At 63.6% G+C, this 22288-nt stretch overlaps 1 protein-coding gene across 1 annotated transcript in view; it reads left to right on the forward strand.

Annotated features, from left to right (window-relative positions):
• The first annotated feature begins 290 nt into the window (after nt 1–290).
• LZTS2 (leucine zipper tumor suppressor 2) overlaps nt 291–22288 on the forward strand; it is a 38009-nt gene continuing 16011 nt past the window's right edge. The window contains 2 exon segments of the mRNA XM_075935594.1: nt 291–412; nt 19186–19308. Coding sequence (XP_075791709.1) covers nt 335–412; nt 19186–19308 — 201 coding nt within the window. The 5' untranslated portion in view covers nt 291–334.

The following is a 22288-nucleotide window of genomic DNA, read 5'->3' on the forward strand; positions in this document are numbered from 1 at the left end:
AGCTGATCCCACCCGACGGGTTCCTGGCGGGCAAGCTTCTGCCGGGGGTTGGCAGGCCTAGTAGCAGGCTGGCGGCTTCCCCGGGCGTGTCTCTTGCTGGCCCCCAGCCGGGTCCCGGCACCCTGATGGCGCCTGGGCGGGACAGGGCCCTGCAGCTCGGCCAGCGTTCGACGGCGTTGGCGTGAGCGCGGGGCGATGCGGAGCCATGGCCCAGCCCTGCGCCCGGCCGCGCGCGTTTCACAAGGGAAACGACACCCCCCGTGCGACGGCTTCGTGCTCACGCCTTGGGTTGGACCTTGGACTCCCAGGCTGGCGGCTGGGGTGGGGAATTCAAATGGGAGCCGCTGGAGAGTCCGGCCTGCGCGGGAAAACTGGCGGCGGGCAACTCGTCAACTGTGCGGAGAACCTGAAGGTAGAAAGTTGAGTGTGTACCTGTGTGTATATGTGTGTAGTGTGTTCGGGTGTGTGTTGTGTGTACATGTGTGGGGTGTGTGTAGCGTGTATTATGTGGGAGGGTGTGTGTACATGTGTGTATGCATGTGTGTGTAGTGTATCTGTGCAGAGTGTGTGTTTACGTCTATGTGTGTATGCGGTGTGTCTGTATGTGGTATGTGTGTACATGTGGGGGATGTAGTATGTCTATGAGGGCGCGTGTGTGTAGTAAGGGTTGTGTTTGTATGTGTGTGTAGTGACATGTAGTATGTGTTTGTGAGGTGTGTGTGTGTATGTATGTGTGCGCGCACGCATGTGTCTACATGTGTAGTGTGCGTGTGCATTTGTGTACGTGTGTGTGTGTGTGTAGTGTGCATGTGTGTCTGTGTGTTGTGTGTGTGTGTGTGGCGGGTCTGTGTGCGAGTGCACATGTGTGTCTGTGTAGTGTGTGTGTGTGAGATGTGTGTGCATTGCTTCTATCCCTGGACTGTGGGACTCGGCAGGGCTGTGAACATTCACCAGACCCGTCTGAGCCTGAGGAATATCCCTGGTGGCTCTGGGCAGAGGGGAAAACCCGGCAGGACAAACGTTCCCAAGCAGCAGGGACATGATTCTGGGGTCTGAAGGGCTGTTGTGATACTGACCAGAGTCTTGTCGGTTTCACGCTGCGGCTGCTTCCCAAGCTCCTGAGCTCCACCCCTCCGGCTGAGCCACAGGCCTCCGTGCAGCTGCGGATGGACGCTGCCGGGGGCTGTTTCCAGGGTCCCGCAGGGAGCGGTTCTCGGTCCCACACCAGAGTTTCTCAAGCTGGGGTCCCTGCCCCTCTCCCGGAAGTGGCTGGCACATCCCTACACTCCTGGGGTTCTCCCTGCCTCGCCCCCGCCTCAAGCTCCAAGTCAGGAGCGGTGGCCAGTGGGAAGCTGCAAAGTGCCCCGTGAGCAGGGACAGCCTGCAAAGACCCCACAGGCCTCCCATCTGGGGTGGGCACTTCTATCCTGGGGAGCGGAGCCGCTGAGAGAGATTCCAGGTGAACCACAGTGAACACAGGGCGACGCTGTAGCCCAAAAAGCGAGTGCGATCCGGGGCTGTGTAAACAGGGATCAGGTCGAGTAAGAGCAGCGACGCGATCTCCCCTGTGTGTCTGGCCCCGCTGCTGGGATCCGGGGTCAGGTTGGTGGTTGATAGAATTGAAGGAGGAGGCAGGGAAAAGCCACGAGGAGGAGGAGCGGGTTAGAAACCTGCCTCGGAGGGCCGGACTCAAGGCCCTGGATCGGTCTCAAAGGGAAGGCGAAGGGTTGACTCAGTCGCTGTCTGGAAAGGACCGCCCCAGGGAGCAATGTGGAATACAGCCCGGCACAGAAAGGCGGACAGTGGCGGAGTGTGGAAGGCAGACATGCCAGCCTGGAAATCAGGAGCACATTTCGGAGCAGGGAGAGGGATTAGCCGCTAGCAAAGCAATTCCGCCAGTTCCCCGGGGTTCTCGCCACCGACGGTTCTTAAATCGAGAGCGGGTCTGCGGTGGGAGTTTTACTCAAGTCACTCACCATTCCTTACAAGCACTGGCCGGTTGCAACCCGGGGTCCTGCCAGCTCTTTCAATAGCTCCCTGCCACGGCTCACCTGCCTCCTTTCCCCTCCGGTTATACCGGGGCAGGTCCCTGCTACACAGGGGGTCAGACTGCATTGGGGTGGGTGATCATTTTTACAGGGGGGGCCGCTTCACGAACCTTGATTTCTGGTCTCCGCCTCCCTGGGCGCCCCTACGGGGGAGAGGGAGCTGCCAGAGGCTTTGAACAGCAGATGACTTGGTGAACTCCCCTACCCCCAGGTCCCCGTTGGTCTGAGGGCAGGGGAGCAGCAGGACGGGCCGGATGCGGGCCATGGGCCGTATCTCGGCCACCCTTGAACTCGCTCATCACAGTGGTCCGTTCTGGGCTTGGTCCTTTCTGCCCCTGTTGGTTTCTCCCCCTGCAAGGCCGTCTCCCTGCCTGTTCCCCCTTTGGAGATGTTTTGTGCCACGGGGGGGCACGTCTGTCCCTGAGGAAAGATGGAAAAGACAATCGCCCTTCCCCATCCCCGGCCCCAGGAGGCGGTTGCTTAAGAGGGAGGTTCTGGGTTGCGCTGCCCCGGGGGAATTAGTGGGTAGCAAGTCACGGAGCAGCATTTCTGCAGAGGTCACCGAAGGGCTGGGACAGAAACTTCTAACCCAGTTCCCCACATGCTTGCAGTCCCGGCTGCCAGGCAGAGGAAGCCGTGGATGAAAGCTGATCTCTGTGCAGAGCCTCTCTGGAGCCTGGGAGGCCAGGAAGACCCGGACAGCCCAGGGTCTGGACTTTCGCCTGGGTGTCTGGCCGCGGCTGCGGGTGGCTGCTTTGGCTGAGCCGCGCCGTGGTACCACTGTAAGCCGGCTGGTGTGGGGGCTGATCACCCAGCCAAGCCCTCGTTCTGTAGAAACGGCATACCAAGGACCCAGCCTGGGAAAATCTTGCTTTTTCCCCCAAGGGCTACTCGAGGCTGGTATCCGGAGTTCCCTGGAAGCTGAGCCCTTGAGGGGCCACCCAGGAGAGGTTCAAATGCCGCCCAGCTGATTAGTGCATCACCCACAGCCGGCAGCGTGTGTTTCCGTGGGTGGTGCACATCTGCACATGCTTTGGTGCCCAGAACAAAATGCATTCCACACATGGATGGAAAAATGAGAGGGAACATTGCTGCTCAGCCCATGAAATTTCAACCGGACAGGGATCTTTGGTTACGTCCTCATCGAAACAGGTCTCTAGTGTTGTGTGCCGCTAAACAACCCCGCGGTGGCTGCGTTTTGGGGGTGGACGCAAGAATCCCTCCCTCCATTGTCGCTACGCAAAACGGTAGGGCCGTGGACTGTGGCGTGCGCTGGCTTTGGTGAAAGACGAGGCTGCTGGGTGGCTTTGTGAAGCGCTGGGCTGGCCGGGTTCCCCACCGGATGGGTCCCTCTGGCAACTTTGCACCCTCCGGCCCCTGAGTCCTACGCTCCATAAAACTTCCCCCATTGTTACCTGCACAAATTTCTCTCTCCCTTCCACACTGTAGGGACACACACCCTTACCCGGTTCCTAGGGCTCAGGGTGTAACTTCCTACGGGTTTTGCAGGATCTTTAGCCACTGAAAGAGCCTCACCCAGTAATATCCTTCTCCTCTATGTATTGACAATTCCCAAACAAGCAGAATACACATGCTAAGCACACAGTGTCATGCTCACCCATCCGGGTACAGGCAGACTTCCCCTCTTGGCCAGGCAAGATCAGTCTCTCTGGTCTTAGGCTGTCTCTCGAGGTGAATAGTAATAGAGCTGCAGCCGTGTTAGTCTGGTCTAGCTGAAACAAAAAACAGGACTATGCAGCACTTTAACGACTAACAAGATGGTTTATTAGGTGATGAGCTTTCATGGGCCAGACCCACTTCCTCTTTTCCAGATCTTCCCCTTTCTCTTGGTGTTCCTGGTCTTCTTCCAGCCTTTTCGTCTTTCCTTCTGCGTCTGTTACTTCCGATCTTCCTGGTCTCCTTCTTGGACCCCAGTTTATAGAATGAAACCTGAGTTCTGCTTAGCTAGACCTTAACCAATTATTTTAGTATAATTTTACTAACTGGTCATAACAAAATTCCCTAACCAATCATACCTCCCCACCTTAATTGATTTACACCTAGCAAAATGAATTATCCAGCAGACAGGAGCAGTTACAAACCAAACAGAGAACACACAGACAAACAATAGGAAAGTGAAACAAAAAACAGGACAATGCAGCACTTTAAAGACTAACAAGATGGTTTATTAAGTGATGAGCTTTCGTGGGCCAGACCCACTTCCTCAGATCAAATAGTGGAAGAAACTTGTCACAGCCATATATACCAAAGGATACAATTAAAAAAATGAACACATATGAAAAGGACAAATCAAATTTCAGAACAGAAGGGGGATGGGGGGGAGGTAAATGTCTGTGAGCTAATGATATTAGAGGTGATAATTGGGGAAGCTATCTTTGTAATGGGTAAGATAATTAGCATCTTTATTCAAACTTGAGTGTAAAGTGTCGAATTTAAGCATGAATGACAGTTCAGAGGACTCTCTTTCAAGTGAAGTCTTAAAAGGCCTTTGAAGCAGGATGCAGGGAATCAAGTCGTTGAGACAATGTCCTTTCTGGCTGAAATGGCAAGAAACTTTTTTCTTTGTGATCTTGTCTGATATCTGTTTTGTGGGCATTGATCCTTTGGCGAAGTGTCTGAGACGTTTGTCCAATGTACATAGCAGACGGACACTTTCGGCACATGATAGCATAAATTATATTTCTGGATGCGCAGGAATATGTGTTCTTGATCTTATAACTCACTTGGTTGGGTCCAATAATGGTGTCAGCAGAGTGAATATGTGGACAAAGCTGGCAACGGGGTTTGTTGCAAGGGAAGGTACCAGGGTTGGTATTAGTGTGGTATGTCCTGTGGTGGTTGGTAAGAATCATCTTGAGGTTAGGTGGTTGCCTATAGGAGACTATGAGTGCCACACCATCTCTATGGATAAGCAGTTTCTTGCCAGACACGGTGGTGTGACTTCAGTTTTCTTTACCCATCTTGGGATCTGTCTTTATCTGGTGACAGTGGGGGAGCGATCCGGGCAAAGTCCGCTCCTCACAGCCCGGTGTGACACTGTGTAATACAATTTAGATGGAATGTGAGGATGAGACTTACAGCTGATGGCTGCTGCTCTTCTGTCTGGCTGCAGAAGGCGGCTTTGGCTCAGGCCTAGCACGGGTCTTCCAACCTGGCTACAGAAAAGCCGTATTGTTACACCGTCGGCGCCCCCTGTCTTAGCGTGGTAGCCATGGCGGTGGAGCCCGGCGCAAGGCCCTGCTGTGCTAGGCGCTGTACAAACAGAACAAAAGACACCCCCTGCCCCAAACCGCACGGCTGGGAGGCCCTGACTCCTCACCCCCGGGGAGGCGGATCTGACCCCCACAGAGAAGCGCGCTGGGGGGGGTTACGGCCTGGGCAGGGGCCGGCTGCGTGGTGGTGGGACGCTAGGGTTTGCGTCCGCTCCCGCAGCCGCCCCAGCAGGGCGAAGCGAGACCGTCCCTCCGCACGCTGACCTCGCGCTGAGCTGGGCCCGGGGGCAAAGGAAGCGATGGCTTTGCCCTGGGAGAGGGGGGCTCCCTCCGGGTCTCTCACGGAGCCTGAGGGCAGGAACCGGAAGCATTTCAGGGGCGCGTGTGTGAAATATTTACACGAGGGTGGAAGAATCCGCGCTGGCCCCTTTACCCGACTGGAGCCACGCCGGGCGCCTGAAAGGCCAGCGGGGAGCAGCTGCTTGTGTGTGCACGTGTCCGCCGTCCCACCCTTCGCTTGCCACCTCTCCCTATGGAAGGGGGTCTCTGTGGGCGGAGCCTGTGGAGAAGGGGTGGGACTTGCAGAGGGTGGAGCCTGTGCAGAAGGGGTGGGGCTTGTGGAGGGCGGAACCTGTGCAGAAGGGGTGGGGCTTGTGGAGGGCGGAGCCTGTGCAGAAGGGGTGGGGCTTGTGGAGGGTGGAGCCTGTGCAGAAGGGGTGGGGCTTGCAGAGGGCAGAGCCTGTGCAGAAGGGGTGGGGCTTGCGAAGGGCGGAGCCTGGGAGTTGAACATGCCGCTGGGCCCATGGGTTGATGGAGAACCCCAAGGCAGATCAGCTCAGCTGCTTTCTTTTGGGGGTTTCTGCTGCATTTCCGTGGGGCAGTGGGGCTGGCTGGCAGGAGCGCACATGGTAGATCGAGGCCTAACCGTGCAGTCGGCTCCCGCTGAACAGGCTGAAGTTAATTGGCTCCCGCCGGCGCGAGAGAGTTTTCCAGCGTGAACCGGCTGGGGGTGGGCGGGGATCCCAGCCACAGCCGCACGGGGTCACGTGCATGCCGGGGACGTCCTGAGAACGTGTGAGGCGGGAAGGGGCAGGAGGCCCGGCGGGGCTGGTGTAGACGCGTGCACGCGTGTAGACGAGTTGGCGGGTTCTCAGACGGGGTAGCGCGGTGCCGCCTCCTGCCCCGGGGGCCTGGGAAATGCAGTTCTGTGTCCCGTGGGGGGCGGGAGGGGGAGGGCAGAGGAAATGTCCCAGCGTGGCCTGTCCCACTCCGCCCTCGCGTCTGTGCCTGGTCCAGAGGGGACAATGGGAGCGTTGGGGGCAGCGCCCGGCCGCGGCCAGCGGGATCCTGCAGCCCTCGGTGTTAATTAGCTCCCCTGGGCTGTGCCGGGTGCTGAGCTCGCCGGGCCGCGCGGACGGGCTGGAGAGACTCGGAGAGGGGGCGGGTGGATGTGGCCTGGGGAGCCGGCGGGGGCCCAAGTGTCGTCCTCTACAGAGCTGGGGGGGTTGGGGACTTGGGGGGCGGGCAGCTGGTTTCTGCTGGGGGGTGAATCGATGGGAGCCCGGGGTGGGTGCCGGGCGGGCTGTCTCATTGCTGGGCGTGTGCCACCCGGCAGCTCCAGGGCCCGTCTCGTGGGCCATGAGGTGTTCTCCGGAGCCGAGCAAAGACGCTTCGGGGGGAACTGAAATCAAATCCGGCCTTGTGCCCCACGAGGGCCTCCTTGGTGTGGGGGGCAGGCCCGATCCCCGAATGGGGCGGGGGGCTGTGATTGGCCCCCCTCTGGCTGTGCCCAGGGCAGCGATGTGACGTCCCAACCCGAATAGGGATGCCCCCCTGTGCCCCCAGGGAGGCAGGCTGGGAGCCTGGGGCAGGGGATCAGACTGTGACCCACCAGCTCCTGGCACCCGAGGGCCCCCGTGCGCCTCACGGGAGCCGGGCCAGGGGCACCGCCCAGGGCAGAGCCGCCCCCCAGCAGGTCAGTGGGCGACTGGGCCTAGCCCCCCTCCCCTGGGCCCTCCAGGCCACCCCCCCCCCCCCCGCTGTGTCTGGGCCCCCAGGCGGATGAGGGGCCGGTGCCAAGCTGAGCGGTGCTGATGGCGCAGGGCCCATGTCTGAGCCCCGGTGTCCCGGCCGCCCGGGTGCTCTGCCCCTTTAAGGAAGTTTGTTTTCCTCCCCGCCTGGCAGCTATTTTAGGGCCAGGCCCGCTGAGCGAGCCAGGCGGCTCCCGGCTCCTCCCCTGGCAGGAACTGGCCGGGCAGCGTGCCCAGCCTGGGCCATCAGGTAGGGGGGCCCTTGCAAAGCCCCTTCCTCGGCCGCCAGCCTGGCCTGCCGTCCTCGTGGGCCGGGAGCTGGGGAGAGCAGGGAGCCACAGGCCAGCAGGGGACCAGGGTGTGGGGAGCAGAGGGCTAGTGCCGCCCGGCCGTGGGGCCGTTGGCTCCGGGATCCCAGGGGCCGGGCGGCACGGTCTGTGCTGGCCGAGCGCCGGCTCCGGGGGCAGCTGACAAGCCCCTGTTCTGTGCAGCAGTAGCTGGCCCAGAGAAAACTGGGTGAGCCCCAAGGGGGTCCCCGCCCAGGAAAGATGCTGAGTAGCCGGGGTTGGATCGGGCTGGCTTCCGTGAGCAGCTGGGGTGCTCTGCCCCCCGAGGGGGTGAATCAGGGGGGCCCCGTCTGCCTGGGGTCTCTGCGGCCCCCCGGCAGTGCTGGACGCCCGCTGGACGGGGTTCGTGCGCTCTGGTTGTGGTGGGCTGTGAAACAGCCGCGGGGCTCCACTCCAGAGGTGGCTGCATTTCAGTGGGGGGGGCGAAAGGGCCTGGGCAAACGCCAAGGGGCGCGAGGAGACGCGGCAGAGGAGCTTTGCGGAGCCTCCCGGGCACAGGAACAAACATCCAGATGAGATAAAGGCCCAGCCTGGCGCGGCTCCTTGGGGCACGATGGGAGGGGCGGGGAGCCGGGGGCCTGGCACCACGGGCAGATCCCGCCCTGCCTCCCGGAGCCGGTGTGGCCAGGGGCCCTCGCAGCCCCCGCGGGGGTCGGGCGCCAGCGGCGGGGCTAGTGAGTGGGGGAAACGGGGTAGGGCGGGGGCTGGGCACCCCCCAGGCAGCCCTGCCGGTGCCCCTCACCCCCGACCCGCAGCCCCTCCCCCCGACCTGCAGCCTCTGCCCCCCAGCCCTGCCGGTGCCCCTCACCCCCGACCCGCAGCCCCTCCCCCCGATCTGCAGCCTCTGCCCCCCAGCCCTGCCGGTGCCCCTCACCCCCGACCCGCAGCCCCTCCCCCCCGACCTGCAGCCCCTGCCCCCCAGCCCTGCCGGTGCCCCTCACTCCCAACCCGCAGCCCCTCCCCCCGACCTGCAGCCCCTGCCCCCCAGCCCTGCCGGTGCCCCTCACTCCCAACCCGCAGCCCCTCCCCCCGACCTGCAGCCTCTGCCCCCCAGCCCTGCCGGTGCCCCTCACTCCCAACCCGCAGCCCCTGCCCCCCAGCCCTGCCCCTCCCCCCTGATCTGCAGCCCCTCCCCCCCGACCTACAGCCCCTGCCCCCCAGCCCTGCCGGTGCCCCTCACTCCCGCCCCACGGCCCCTGCCCCCCCGACATGCAGCCCCTGCTAGCCCGGCCCTGCCCTGCCCCCCAGCCCTGCCGGTGCCCCTCACTCCTGCCCCGCGGCCCTATCCTACCCCGGCCCTGACCTACAGCCCCTGCCCCCCAGCCCTGGGACCAGTGGGAAGTAAGGGTGTTAAGGGCTGGTCGACTATCCAATAGGCGTTTGCTTAACGGACAGTCTGTCGACTAGTCGATTCTCTGCCCCCCGCTGCCCCCGTGAGATGGGGGAGGGGTACTTCAAGGCACAGCGCTGCGTGGCTGATCTGCGGCTCAGCTGAGTGGTGCTGCCCCTTTCAAACGCTGAAGCCCCCCCTCCCTGGAGCCTGGGGTCAGCCGGGGACACCCCAGCCAACCCCGGGCTCCGAGCAGCATTCCCCCCGAACCCGGGGTCACCTGGGCGTTTCGGGGGGCAGCCGCGGAGTCTGGGGTCACGTGGGGTTTCCCCCGCTGCCCCCGGGCTCCATGGCTTAGAAATGCACAAGAGCCCCCCCCCCCTCCGCCGGGGCCCTTGCCCGTTGCCCAGGAGGGACGTGGACGTGCCTGTCGACTAGTCGAGTCCTCGATGGAATTAACGGCCACGTGACCTTCGCCGTGGGAAGCCGGGCCGGGTAGGAGCCACCCAGACAGACAGATGGACCCCAGGGGACGGACAGACTCCCAGCAGCCTGACGCCAGTGACGCCTGCCCCTCCCCCACCCCGCGGGTTGGGCTCTGCCTTGCCAGCTGAGACACTAATGCCAAATGCCCCCCCCCCCACGAGACTCCCTGGCCTGAGCAGCGCTGGGTCTGGGGGGGGGGGCTTGGAGCGGGATGAACCGGTGGCTGGGCTGGTGGCTAAGGGCCCTGGGCTGGGCCCCTCCCCGCTTGGCTGCCCCAGGGCGGGGGCCCAAGGGGCACTTCTAGGGCCAAATCCCTGTGTTGCCCCCCCTGTGATTTTCTGCTGCCCCTCCCCCGCGGGAGGCTGCTGAGCTGGGCTGGGGGGGGTGGAGCCGAGCTGGGGGGCAGGGCTGGGGGCAGGTTACAGCTGTCGGGGGCTGCAGCCTGGCGCCAGGCCTGCCCCATTGCAGAGCCGCCGGGGGGCTGGTCCCTCGGCTCCCCTGAGCTGCTCCGGTCCCTGCTCTTTGGGAGGGGAAGGGCCAGCGGGGGAGGGGCTGCCCCGGTGCCCGGCTCCCCAGTGGCCACTCGGCTCCGTGGGGGTTCCCAGGGCCCAGCCCACGCGGGGTTAACACTGCTGGCTCGTGGGGAGTGGGGGGCGATGGGCAGCGCTGCCCCCTGCTAGATGGTGCCGCAATGCCGTGTGCAGCCCTGGGAGTGGACTGGGGATGTCTGTCTGTCTGGGGGGGTTCTCGGGGTGCGTGGTGGAGAGGTCTGGGGGTGCTAGGGGGCCTGGCGGAGGAGTCCAAGGGGGCTGGGGGGGCCTGGCGGAGGGGGCTGGGGGTGCAGGAGGAGGGTTCTGGGGGTGCTGGAGGTGAATGGTGGAGGGGGCTGGGTGTGCTAGGGGGCCTGGCGGAGGAGTCCGAGGGGGCTGGGGGGGCCTGGCGGAGGGGGCTGGGGGTGCTGGAGGTGAATGGTGGAGGGGGCTGGGAGTGCTAGGGGGCCTGGCGGAGGAGTCTGAGGGGGCTGGGAGGGCCTGGCGGAGGGGGCTGGGGGTGCAGGAGGAGGGTTCTGGGGGTGCTGGAGGTGAATGGTGGAGGGGGCTGGGGGTGCTAGGGGGCCTGGCGGAGGAGTCCGAGGGGGCTGGGGGGGCCTGGCGGAGGGGGCTGGGGGTGCTGGAGGTGAATGGTGGAGGGGGCTGGGGGTGCTAGGGGGCCTGGCGGAGGAGTCTGAGGGGGCTGGGGGGACCTGGCGGAGGGGGCTGGGGGTGCAGGAGGAGGGTTCTGGGGGTGCTGGGGGGGCCTGGCGGAGGGGGCTGGGGGTGCAGGAGGAGGGTTCTGGGGGTGCTGGAGGTGCGTGGTGGAGGGGGCTGGGGGTGCTAGGGGGCCTGGCGGAGGAGTCCGAGGGGGCTGGGGGGGCCTGGCGGAGGGGGCTGGGGGTGCAGGAGGAGGGTTCTGGGGGTGCTGGGGGGGCCTGGCGGAGGGGGCTGGGGGTGCAGGAGGAGGGTTCTGGGGGTGCAGGAGGAGGGTTCTGGGGGTGCTGGGGGGGCCTGGCGGAGGGGGCTGGGGGTGCAGGAGGAGGGTTCTGGGGGTGCAGGAGGAGGGTTCTGGGGGTGCTGGGGGGGCCTGGCGGAGGGGGCTGGGGGTGCAGGAGGAGGGTGCTGGGGGTGCTGGGGGGGAGTCTGGGGGCCCTGCCAGGGCTGCTGGCCTCTCCCTGCGCGTGGGTGGATTGATTGGAGGTGACAGCGAGACGCCAGGGCCCAGTGCCCAGCTACGCCCGCCCCCCCCCCCCCGTGCCCATTGCATCCGTGGCTGCAGGCACTTCCTTCGCGGCCGTGCAGTGTGGGAGCAGGCGGGGGGGGAGCAGCCCTGACTCCTCAGCTGGTGCGCGTCACATGACTGGCTCCTGGCGTGGGCGGGCACGTGCCCGGGGTGAGTGTGTCGGGGGGGCACGTGCCTGGGGTAAGTGTGTCAGGGGGGCACGTGCCCGGTGAGAGTGTGTCGGGGGGGCACGTGCCTGGGGTAAGTGTGTCAGGGGGGCACGTGCCCGGTGAGAGTGTGTCGGGGGGGCACGTGCCTGGGGTGAGTGTGTCGGGGGGGCACGTGCCTGGGGTGAGTGTGTCGGGGGGGCACGTGCCTGGGGTGAGTGTGTCGGGGGGGCACGTGCCCGGTGAGAGTGTGTCGGGAGGGGGGGGCACGTGCCTGGTGTGAGTGTGTCGGGGGGGCACGTGCCCGGGGTGAGTGTGTCGGGGGGGCACGTGCCCGGGGTAAGTGTGTCGGGGGGGCACGTGCCCGGTGTGAGTGTGTCGGGAGGGGGGGGCACGTGCCTGGTGTGAGTGTGTCGGGAGGGGGGGGCACGTGCCTGGTGTGTGTGTGTCAGGGGGGCACGTGCCCGGGGTGAGTGTGTCGGGGGGGCACGTGCCTGGGGTAAGTGTGTCGGGGGGCACGTGCCCGGTGAGAGTGTGTCGGGAGGGGGGGGCACATGCCTGGTGTGAGTGTGTCGGGGGGGCACGTGCCCGGTGTGAGTGTGTCGGGAGGGGGGGGCACGTGCCTGGTGTGAGTGTGTCAGGGGGGCACGTGCCCGGGGTGAGTGTGTCGGGGGGGCACGTGCCTGGGGTAAGTGTGTCGGGGGGCACGTGCCCGGTGAGAGTGTGTCGGGAGGGGGGGGCACGTGCCTGGTGTGAGTGTGTCGGGGGGGCACGTGCCCGGTGTGAGTGTGTCACCACCACCAGGCTCAGGCCCCAAGCTGGGAACAGACCAGCCTGCAGGGGTGGGTCCAGTGCTCTCTGAGGAACCCCTCTCGCTCGCTCCCGGAGGAGGGGAGCCCCCCGCCCTGGTGGCCTGGCTCTGCTCCCTTGTCTCTCCCCTGTCCCCTCCCACCCTGTGACGCCCCGCGGGGCTGTCAGGGGAGGGGCTGCGGTGGGGGGTGAGCAGGATCCCAGCCCCACCTGTGAGTGGGGCTGGGGGTGGGGGGACCAGCTGGGAGGGAGCCAGCCGCATTCTCGGGGCCCTTCCCACCCAGTTCTGCTCCCCTCCCCCTTCCCCGGCGGAGCCTGGCCATGGGGCACTTCCCCGGGGATGCAGGTCACGAGCCCCCCAAGCGCCAGAGGGGGAGGGGGGCTGGGGGCCCAGGAAGGCAGGCTGTGCATAGCACCTGTCAGAGCTGAGAGGGAGAGCCCCCCATCGTCAGCCCCTGCCCCCCAGCCCTGCCCTGCCCGGCCCCCCAGCCCAGCCGGTGCCCCTCGCTCCCGACCTCTTGGTCCCTGACACCGAGGGCTCCACAGAGAGCCATGGATTCGGTGAGTTTCCGTGACCTCCGTGACTTTCGCCGTGGCGGGTGTGGCTAACCCCAGGGTCGCCCGAGCAGCTGGCCCCCAGGACCACCCAGTGTGGCTGGCCCAGGCCCTCTCCCCCGAACAGCCGCCCCCCCTGCCCCAGGGCAGCAGCCCCCCAGCTATGATTTAGTTGGGGTCTTTTTAGTACAATCACAGACCGGTCCCGGGCTGTGAATTTCTGAGGGGTGTCAGGGAACTGGGGTGGGGCTCTTGGGGTTAACTTGGGGGGCCCAGAGGTTTCCCTTTGTTGTCCCCCGACTCTGCCTTCCTTCGGCCCCAGCTGCAATAGGTCTTGGAATCTCTGGGGGGGGGGAGGCAGCATCTGCTGGGATCTGGGATGTTGGGGGGGGGGGGGTTGGGAGGCTGTGTCCAGGAAGGGGGGCTGGGGAGTGGCAGGGCGCCCACGGGGCAGGGCTACGGAGCGTTAGGTGGGGGATTTCCAAGCGGCTGTTCCCCCTAGTTCCATGGGGGGGCAGAGAGGGGCTCTGGCCAGGGCCCCCGGCAGGGGCCAAGAGGCAGCGGGTGTGACGGAGCCAGGGCTGGGCTGGTGGAAGGGGTGACAGCTGTGGGGAACACAGAGCTTGCCATGCACGAGGGGCAGGAACAACATTATCATGCCCCTGCACTGGGCATCACAGCCAGGGGTAGAACCGGCATCCTGCTCTCTAAAAGCCTATTCCAGCTACAGGAAAATCCCCACGAGGTGGCAGCAGTACAGGGACTAGGACACAGTGGCTCCATTCCGATTCCACTCAGGAGAGGGGGGCATTGCTCAGGCACCCAGCTGCTGGAAACAGCTCGTCTCTGCTGGGAGGAATTTGGGGGGCTCGGGGTGCCTGGTTTCTCGGGTTATTCTGCGCTGGGAGCTGCTGTCGGCTCCTGCTCGCTGTGCAGCGTGTGGGCAGGGGATGCGGGGGGGGGGGGGAGGGGGCGCTTCTGGGCTGTTGTGCCGCCGGAATAAACAGAGCGGCTGGAGAAAGGACGGCGTTTCTCTTTGCCACTTGGGCCTCGCTCGGCGGGTTTGGCCTTGTCCGCGGCGCTGCCTGGATTTGGCCGAGACATCGCTGTGGAGAGCAGACAAGAGAGCCCGGCTCGCTGATTTCACTGGGACTGGGTCCAGGCCACCGGTCTGGTCAGTTTCCTCTGTCCCAGGACATCCCTGGAGGTGGGTGAGCGCTCAGCTCTCAGCTCTCGGTAACCTGCCCCAGACCTGAAGAAGAGCCCTGTGGGGTTCAAAGTGTGTCCCCTCCCTTGCTGGTGGCTGGCCCCAGAGAAGAGGCTGCCTCCCCCACCGTGTCCCTGGGAGATCCTGGACAGAACCTGCCACCTTTGAAAAGGGGGAAGGGCAAAGCTGCTGAGCGTGGGCCAGGGAGGCTCTGCTTGGGGGGGCTGCCAGGGAGGCCCTGACTGGGCAGTGTGCTTGAGCATCTGCCCCACTGGAAGCTGGGGAGGACGACTGGTTGTTTCAGCCATGCTGTGTCAGGTGCTGTATAATCCCAAGGGAATGGCAGCCCCTGGTCCAAGGCAGCTTGCACCTCAGAGAGCACTGGACCCACCCCTGCAGGCGGGTCTGTTCCCAGCTTGGGGCCTGAGCCTGGTGGTGGTGATGTCTCTATGGCAGCTACCGGCTGGGTGCTCTGCAGGGGGGCTGTTGGCTCAGGAAGGCCCCGATCCTGCAACAACTTGGCTGAGTCCATGGCCTTGGGTGTCTAGCAGAGTGACACACGTCCCCTCCCAGGCCCATCCCTTGAAGCTGCCATGTGGGATCCTTTTGGCTGTCTGGTCCTGACTTGGGGGAGGTGGGATTTGAACTCAGGACCCTGTCCTTCCCCAGGCTAGTGCCCGATGTCCTAGGCCATGAAGGAACCCACCCCACCGCCTTACCGTCAGGGCGCCCCTTATCCCTCCTGTATCGGGACCACATGGCATTTGGCCGTCCCGGGGGACGTGGGCCTTGAACCCACGAGGAGCGAGCGGCCAGCCAGGGACCGATCCCATTGTGAGAGCTGTTCTCCCACCGGGGATGCAGTGGTTTGGTGGCTCATCGTTTTCTGACGTGAGGTCATCCGCAGGCGTCAGGATTGTTTGGGCTCCTTCACAGAGCTGCAATTGGAGCGGTCAGCGCACTGGCTGAGGTTCGCTGCCTGCTGGGTTGGGCGCCGGACGAGGTTCGCCGCGTGCTGGGTTGGGCGCCGGGCGAGGTACGCCGCCTGCTGGGTTGGGCGCCGGATGAGGTACGCCGCCTGCTGGGTTGGGCGCCGGATGGGGTATGCCGTGTGTTGGGTTGGGCGCCGGACGAGGTACGCCGCGTGTTGGGTTGGGCGCCGGACGAGGTACGCCGCGTGTTGGGTTGGGCGCCGGACGAGGTATGCCGCGTGTTGGGTTGGGCGCCGGACGAGGTACGCCGCGTGCTGGGTTGGGCGCCGGACGAGGTATGCCGCGTGCTGGGTTGGGCGCCGGACGAGGTACGCCGCGTGCTGGGTTGGGCGCCGGACGAGGTACGCCGCCTGCTGGGTTGGGCACCGGACGGGGTACGCCACCTGCTGGGTTGGGCGCCGGACGAGGTACGCCGGCTGCTGGGTTGGGCGCCGGACGAGGTACGCCGGCTGCTGGGTTGGGCGCCGGACGGGGTACGCCGCCTGCTGGGTTGGGCGCCGGACGAGGTACGCCGCGTGCTGGGTTGGGCGCCGGACGAGGTACGCCGCCTGCTGGGTTGGGCGCCGGACGGGGTACGCCGCCTGCTGGGTTGGGCGCCGGACGAGGTACGCCGCGTGCTGGGTTGGGCGCCGGACGAGGTACGCCGCGTGTTGGGTTGGGCGCGGACGAGGTACGCCGCGTGTTGGGTTGGGCGCCGGACGAGGTACGCCGCGTGTTGGGTTGGGCGCCGGACGAGGTATGCCGCGTGTTGGGTTGGGCGCGGACGAGGTACGCCGCGTGTTGGGTTGGGCGCCGGACGAGGTACGCCGCGTGTTGGGTTGGGCGCGGACGAGGTACGCCACGTGCTGGGTTGGGCGCCGGATGAGGTACGCCGCGTGCTGGGTTGGGCGCCGGACGAGGTACGCCGCGTGTTGGGTTGGGCGCCGGACGAGGTATGCCGCGTGTTGGGTTGGGCGCGGACGAGGTACGCCGCGTGTTGGGTTGGGCGCCGGACGAGGTACGCCGCGTGTTGGGTTGGGCGCGGACGAGGTACGCCGCGTGTTGGGTTGGGCGCGGACGAGGTACGCCGCGTGTTGGGTTGGGCGCCGGACGAGGTACGCCGCGTGTTGGGTTGGGCGCCGGACGAGGTACGCCGCGTGTTGGGTTGGGCGCCGGACGGGGTACGCCGCGTGTTGGGTTGGGCGCCGGACGAGGTACGCCGCGTGTTGGGTTGGGCGCCGGACGAGGTACGCCGCGTGCTGGGTTGGGCGCCGGACGAGGTACGCCGCGTGCTGGGTTGGGCGCCGGACGAGGTACGCCGCGTGCTGGGTTGGGCGCCGGACGAGGTACGCCGCGTGTTGGGTTGGGCGCCGGACGGGGTACGCCGCCTGCTGGGTTGGGCGCCGGACGGGGTACGCCGCCTGCTGGGTTGGGCGCCGGACGAGGTACGCCGCGTGTTGGGTTGGGCGCCGGACGAGGTACGCCGCCTGCTGGGTTGGGCGCCGGACGGGGTACGCCGCGTGTTGGGTTGGGCGGCGGGCGAGGTATGCCGCCTGCTGGGTTGGGCGCCGGACGAGGTACGCCGCGTGCTGAGTTGGGCGCCGGGCGAGGTACTCCGCCTGCTGGGTTGGGCGCCGGACGAGGTACGCCACGTGCTGGGTTGGGCGCCGGACGAGGTACGCCGCGTGCTGGGTTGGGCGCCGGGCGAGGTACGCCGCCTGCTGAGTTGGGCGCCGGACGAGGTACGCCGCCTGCTGGGTTGGGCGCCGGACGAGGTACGCCGCCTGCTGGGTTGGGCGCCGGACGAGGTACGCCGCCTGCTGGGTTGGGCGCCGGACGGGGTACGCCGCCTGCTGGGTTGGGCGCCGGACGAGGTACGCCACCTGCTGGGTTGGGCGCCGGATGGGGTACGCCGCGTGCTGGGTTGGGCGCCGGACGAGGTACGCCGCGTGCTGGGTTGGGCGCCGGACGAGGTACGCCGCGTGCTGGGTTGGGCGCCGGACGAGGTACGCCGCGTGCTGGGTTGGGCGCCGGACGAGGTACGCCGCGTGTTGGGTTGGGCGCCGGACGAGGTACGCCGCGTGTTGGGTTGGGCGCCGGACGAGGTACGCCGCGTGTTGGGTTGGGCGCCGGATGAGGTACGCCGCGTGTTGGGTTGGGCGCCGGACGAGGTACGCCGCGTGCTGGGTTGGGCGCTGGACGAGGTACGCCGCGTGCTGTGACAGGTGCGTGTGGGGCTTCGTGCATCTCGACAGGTGTTGGCGGGGGTGTTGCTCATCGTTTGCAGGTTTGGCATCTGTGGTTCCGGCAGGCTCTGGTGCCACTCTGAGTCGGGGCGTCCTGGCGTGTGGGTTGCTGGCGTCTGGCGACGAGGAAGGGGATGGCTTGAGGGCCAGGAGAGGGAGTTAAGGAAGGATTTCTTTCAGGACGGGGTCCTCATCGGATGTGGTTTGTAACTGTTTAATCCCCGTACGGGGCCCTGTGTAGGGCAGCAGGTGACAATTGGGGTGGGTGGTCAGTAGGTTTGGGGTTTGTTTCTGCGTCGAAGGAGGTTCTCTCAAGGCATTTGAAACAACCTTAAAGTCTAACAGATTTATTTGGGCATAAGCTTTTGTGGGCAAAACCTCGGAGACAGGCTTTTGGAGTGGCCCGTTCCATCCTTGTGGCTGGTGATGGAAGTTGATGCTGGAAGAGTTTCAGAGGGAGTTTGGTGGATGGATGGGGGGTGGAAGTGTAACCCACACCCCTAGTGCAGGTCGGACCCATGGAGTGCCACTTAGACCATGTACAGGAGAGAGAAGAAAAAGGGAGCTATAAAGTGGACCACAAGTTGAATAGGAGTCAGCAGTGTGATGCTGTTGCAAAGAAAGCAAACATGATTCTGGGATGCATTAACAGGGGTGTTGTGAGCAAGACACGAGAAGTCACTCTTCCGCTCTACTCTGCGCTGGTTAGGCCTCAATTGGCGTATTGTGTCCAGTTCTGGGCACCGTGTTTCCAGAAAGATGTGGAAAAATTGGAGAGGGTCCAGAGAAGAGCAACGAAAATGATGAAAGGTCTAGAGAACATGAGCTCTGAGGGAAGGCTGAAGGAATTGGGTTTGTTTAGTTTGGAAAAGAGAAGATTGAGAGGGGACATGATAGCCGTTTTCAGGTATCTAAAAGGGTGTCACAAGGAGGAGGGAGAAAACTTGTTCATCTTGGTCTCTGGGGATAGAACAAGAAGCAATGGGCTTAAACTGCAGCCAGGGAGGTTTAGGTTGGATATTAGGAAAAAGTTCCTAACTGTCAGGGTGGTGAAACGCTGGAATAAATTGCCCAGGGAGGTTGTGGAATCCCCATCTCTGGAGATATTTAAGAGTAGGTTAGAGAAATGTCTATCCGGGATGGTCTAGATGGTGCTGGGTCCTGCCATGGGGGCAGGGGACTGGATTCGATGCCTCTCGAGGTCCCTTCCAATCCTAGTATTCTATGATTCTAAAGCCAGCTGGCTTTGTAGTGCATGCTGTAGCCACTCCTCCACTAAACGCTAGGGCCGTGTCTACACTGGCCACGTATTCCAGAAAATCAGCCGCTTTTCCGGAATAACTTGCCAGCTGTCTACACTGGCCCCTTGAATTTCCGGAAAAGCACTGACGATCTACTGTAAGAAATCAGCCGCTTTTCCGGAAATACTATGCTGCTCCCATTCGGGCAAAAGTCCTTTTTCCGGAAAACTGTTCTGGAAAAGGGCCAGTGTAGACAGCACAGTAGTGTTTTCTGCAAAAAAGCCACGATCGCGAAAATGACGATCGGGGCTTTTTTGTGGAAAAGCGCGTCTAGATTGGCACGGATGGTTTTCCGGAAAAAGTGCTTTTCCGGAAAAGCATCCTGCCAATGTAGACGCGCTTTTTCCAGAAATACTTATAACGGAAAACGTTTCTGTTTTAAGCATTTCCGGAAAATCATGCCAGTGCAGACGTAGCCTAGAGGTCTCCGGTTCAAATCCACCTCGTGGCAGTTACAGGAGTTCAGGTCGCTTGTCCAGAGAATGAAAACGTCACGGGTGTTTCATGGAGCACTTGTCCACAACTTCTTCCCGAAGGGGGCCGTGGAGAAGTTGGCCCACAGGGGAGGTGTCCTGGTGCCGGTGGCTGTTCCCATGGGTTGCACAAAGAGTGTTTGTTGCTGAATATGCAGTGCTGCGGCTGGATGAGTTTGGAGCCCTGTTTGGGGTGGATTTCTGAGCATTGTGCATTGTCTTGCAGATATCTGAAGCAAGCAGAGATGCATCATTGAGGAGGGTGAGCCGGGATGCCGGGGGCAGCCCTTACTGGAAATGCCAGGGTCGGAGCAGGCTGCAAAGGGGAGAGCAGAGATGCCCAAGACGGGTGGGTAACACTGAAGTAAAACTCCCCAACCAGTTGTGTCCTGTGCTCCTTGTCCCCCACGCTGGTTGTCAAATCACCCAGCCCCCTTCCTGCAGTCCAGTCTCTCACCCCAGTGAGAAGACGGTTTCAAACTCTGCTCACAGGTCCCAAATGTGCTTCTGACCCCAAAGATCAGGCACGTTACCCGGTCAGGCCAGATTCGGTTCTTCCCCAAAATACCACATTGCCCACCAGTCCTTTAGTACTAATGCTAAAGGGTTCTTATTAAGGCAGGAAAGAGAACAACTCAGCCACTGCTACGCTAGGAAAGAGATCAAAGTTTGCCCAATTTTTCGGTGGTTCTGCTCTGGATCAACTCTTGGTCTGCCTGCCACCGTTCCTTGGCTTTCCCCTGGCGCTGTCCCTGCCACACCCCACTCCGGGGTCTGCTCGTAGGTGTCCACATTTCGTCCCCGATCTAGCATTGTCTGCCCAGCCTCGTCTCCCCATGTGCCCGGGAGACCTGGTAGCTCCTGCCTATGCCATGCCAGAGCCTGATGAGCAGGGAGACGGCCCGGTCAGCTGGGCCGATGCTCACAGTGGAGAACTACCAGGCATGCAGGCCAAGCCGGGCAATCAGGAAAAGGCTTTTAAAAAATGGGAGGGTTGCTTTTGATCTCCGTGGCAGTGGAGTTTCTGGCGGTGACCAGAGCAGTCAGTGCTGGGCATTGTGGGACAGCTCCTGGAGGACTTTTAAAGTTGACCCAGGTATCTAGGGCCAGGCAAGGTGGTGCAGTCCAGGCTGTGGCGGGGGATGTGAGTGCTGCGGATTTTGCAGGGGAAGTTTTTTGCTGAGCAAGGGATGTAAATATTCTGCGTGTGGTTGCGCCCGCGAGGGGGGCGGGGTTGTTCAATCAGCTGAGGACTGTCAGTGAAGATGTGGATGGCATATTGGCCATGAAAGACTTCTCTGCGGTGGAGCCAACAGCAGATTTCTGGTTCCCCACGTCAGAAGTTCGGTTCCTTGGACAGTGCAGATAACTCCAGTTGGAGGAGTCTCAATAGGGCGACACATTGGGGTGTTGTGTGGTGACCCTGTCATGGGTTCTCCCAGAGGTTGGGTGGAGGGTTATTGGAATCAGTTGTTTTTCGTTTGGATGGTTGTCACCGTTGTGGGATTCCTGCCTGATCTCTGGGTAGGTTTCCTGATTTTTGTCACCCCCTTTCCAGTGTGTGGGATAATTTCTAGGCAGAGCCGGTCCCATGTGGGATGCAGAAGATAACTCCATGTCTCTGGCATCGGTCCATGGAGCTGTTCACTCCCTCTGGGACCCTGACATTGGCCACTGTGGGCAGACAGGACACTGGGGCCGATCCAGCCTGGCCATTCTTATGTGTCACCATGTTTGGAGCTGGACGTAGTGATCAGAGGGTGGTAGATGGAGAGTCCTCTGGGCATGAGGTTTGAATTCTTGCCTTTGCTCTGGAAGCTGATGCCGCTGTTCAGCCTGGCTTCTGTCTCCATCGTGCGATGCTTCCATTTGTAATGGCAACATGCGATCTCTTTCCGAGGGGGGTTTTAGTGTGATTGCGTCTGTGTTGGTCCAGCCCAGACTGTTCACACATCCAGCGACGGGCGTTCTGAGCTCCCAGGGAGAAAAGTCGAGCTTTACATCACAACTATTGTCTGATCTTCTCCCCCAACTGTCCCCATCATGTGCCGGGTGTATTATCACCACGTGCGGCGGCCGAGTGTGCTTGGGGCTGTACAAACAGACCAGAATGCCAGTCTGCACCCCACCGCACCCCTGAGTCATGCACAGTGTCTAGTAATGCTCAGACCTGTAAGGGGTCCTCTCGTTAGCAGCCTGCGATCAGATTTCCCAAGGCACGAGGTTCTGGAGACTGTCCCGCCATGAGGCCCCAGCCTCGGACTGCGCTTCCCAGGGCGTGCTAGGTGGTGTCCCCGCCCCGGGCGCAGACAGACAGCACCAGAAGCACAGAGCGTCTAAGCCAGGCCAAAGTTTTCAACAGTGCCTCTGGTTCTGGCTGGCCTGGGAAGTGCTCAGCCCCTCGGAAATCCAGCACTGGGCAGTTCCTGTGAAAGGCACAAATAGACCCCAGGAGTCCTGGCGTCCCATCCCAGAGCGCTAACCACTAGGCTATGTTGCCTCTCCTCACCAGGGAGTGAAGGCTTGTGCCATGCTGCCTCTGCAGGGTATCTGACAGTGCCCGTCTGGCCTGGGGCTGGGTGGCCTATGGGGTGACAGCGATCCCCCGATGCCCTGCTGCTTGCTGCAGGGGCCTGCTCTGAGGAGGACGCTCTGTGCCATGCACTTGGGCTTCCCCTCTGATGCTGGGGGGGTGACCCGAGTGTGGTTGTTCTCAGCTGAAGGGCAGGCCTGCCGATGCCGAGGAGGGGGGGGGTCAATTGCCCCATGGCCCAGTGTTTCAAAGGGGCCTGGAGCTCATGTGGATTGGCACTGGAGTGCTGCCGGCTGGGGGGCTGGGGGAGGGGGGCAGCGCTGTGCTCGGGGCTGGGCGCCATCGGTCCTGCCCTCTCATCCCTCGGGAGCTGCCCCCCCCTTACCTTGCCCCCAGGCCCGCGGACAGGGGCTGGGGAGGCTCCCAGTGGAGGACCACGTGTGTAGGGCGCGTCCGGTGTGTGTTCTTGGGAAGGGTGCTGAGCCTCGCCGTGCCTCAGTTTCCCCATGTGTGCCATGGGGCCAATAGCCCCGCCCCGCCTCCCAGGGCTCTTGGGAGGAGAAACCCAGCCCAGCCTGGGGGGTGCTGAGGGGGGGAGTGGAGCGGGAGGGCGGGGGGGGGGGTGGCGCTCGGGGGGCGGGGCCGAGCGGAGCGGGAGGGCAGGGGGCGGGGCGGCGCTCGGGGGGGGCGGAGCAGGAGGGCAGGGGGCGGGGCGGCGCTCGGGGGGCGGGGCCGAGCGGAGCGGGAGGGCGGGGGGGGTGGCGCTGGGGGGCGGGGCCGAGCGGAGCGGGAGGGC

The sequence above is a fragment of the Pelodiscus sinensis genome, chromosome 8 (genome assembly GCF_049634645.1).
Source record: "Pelodiscus sinensis isolate JC-2024 chromosome 8, ASM4963464v1, whole genome shotgun sequence".
NCBI lineage: Eukaryota > Metazoa > Chordata > Testudines > Trionychidae > Pelodiscus > Pelodiscus sinensis.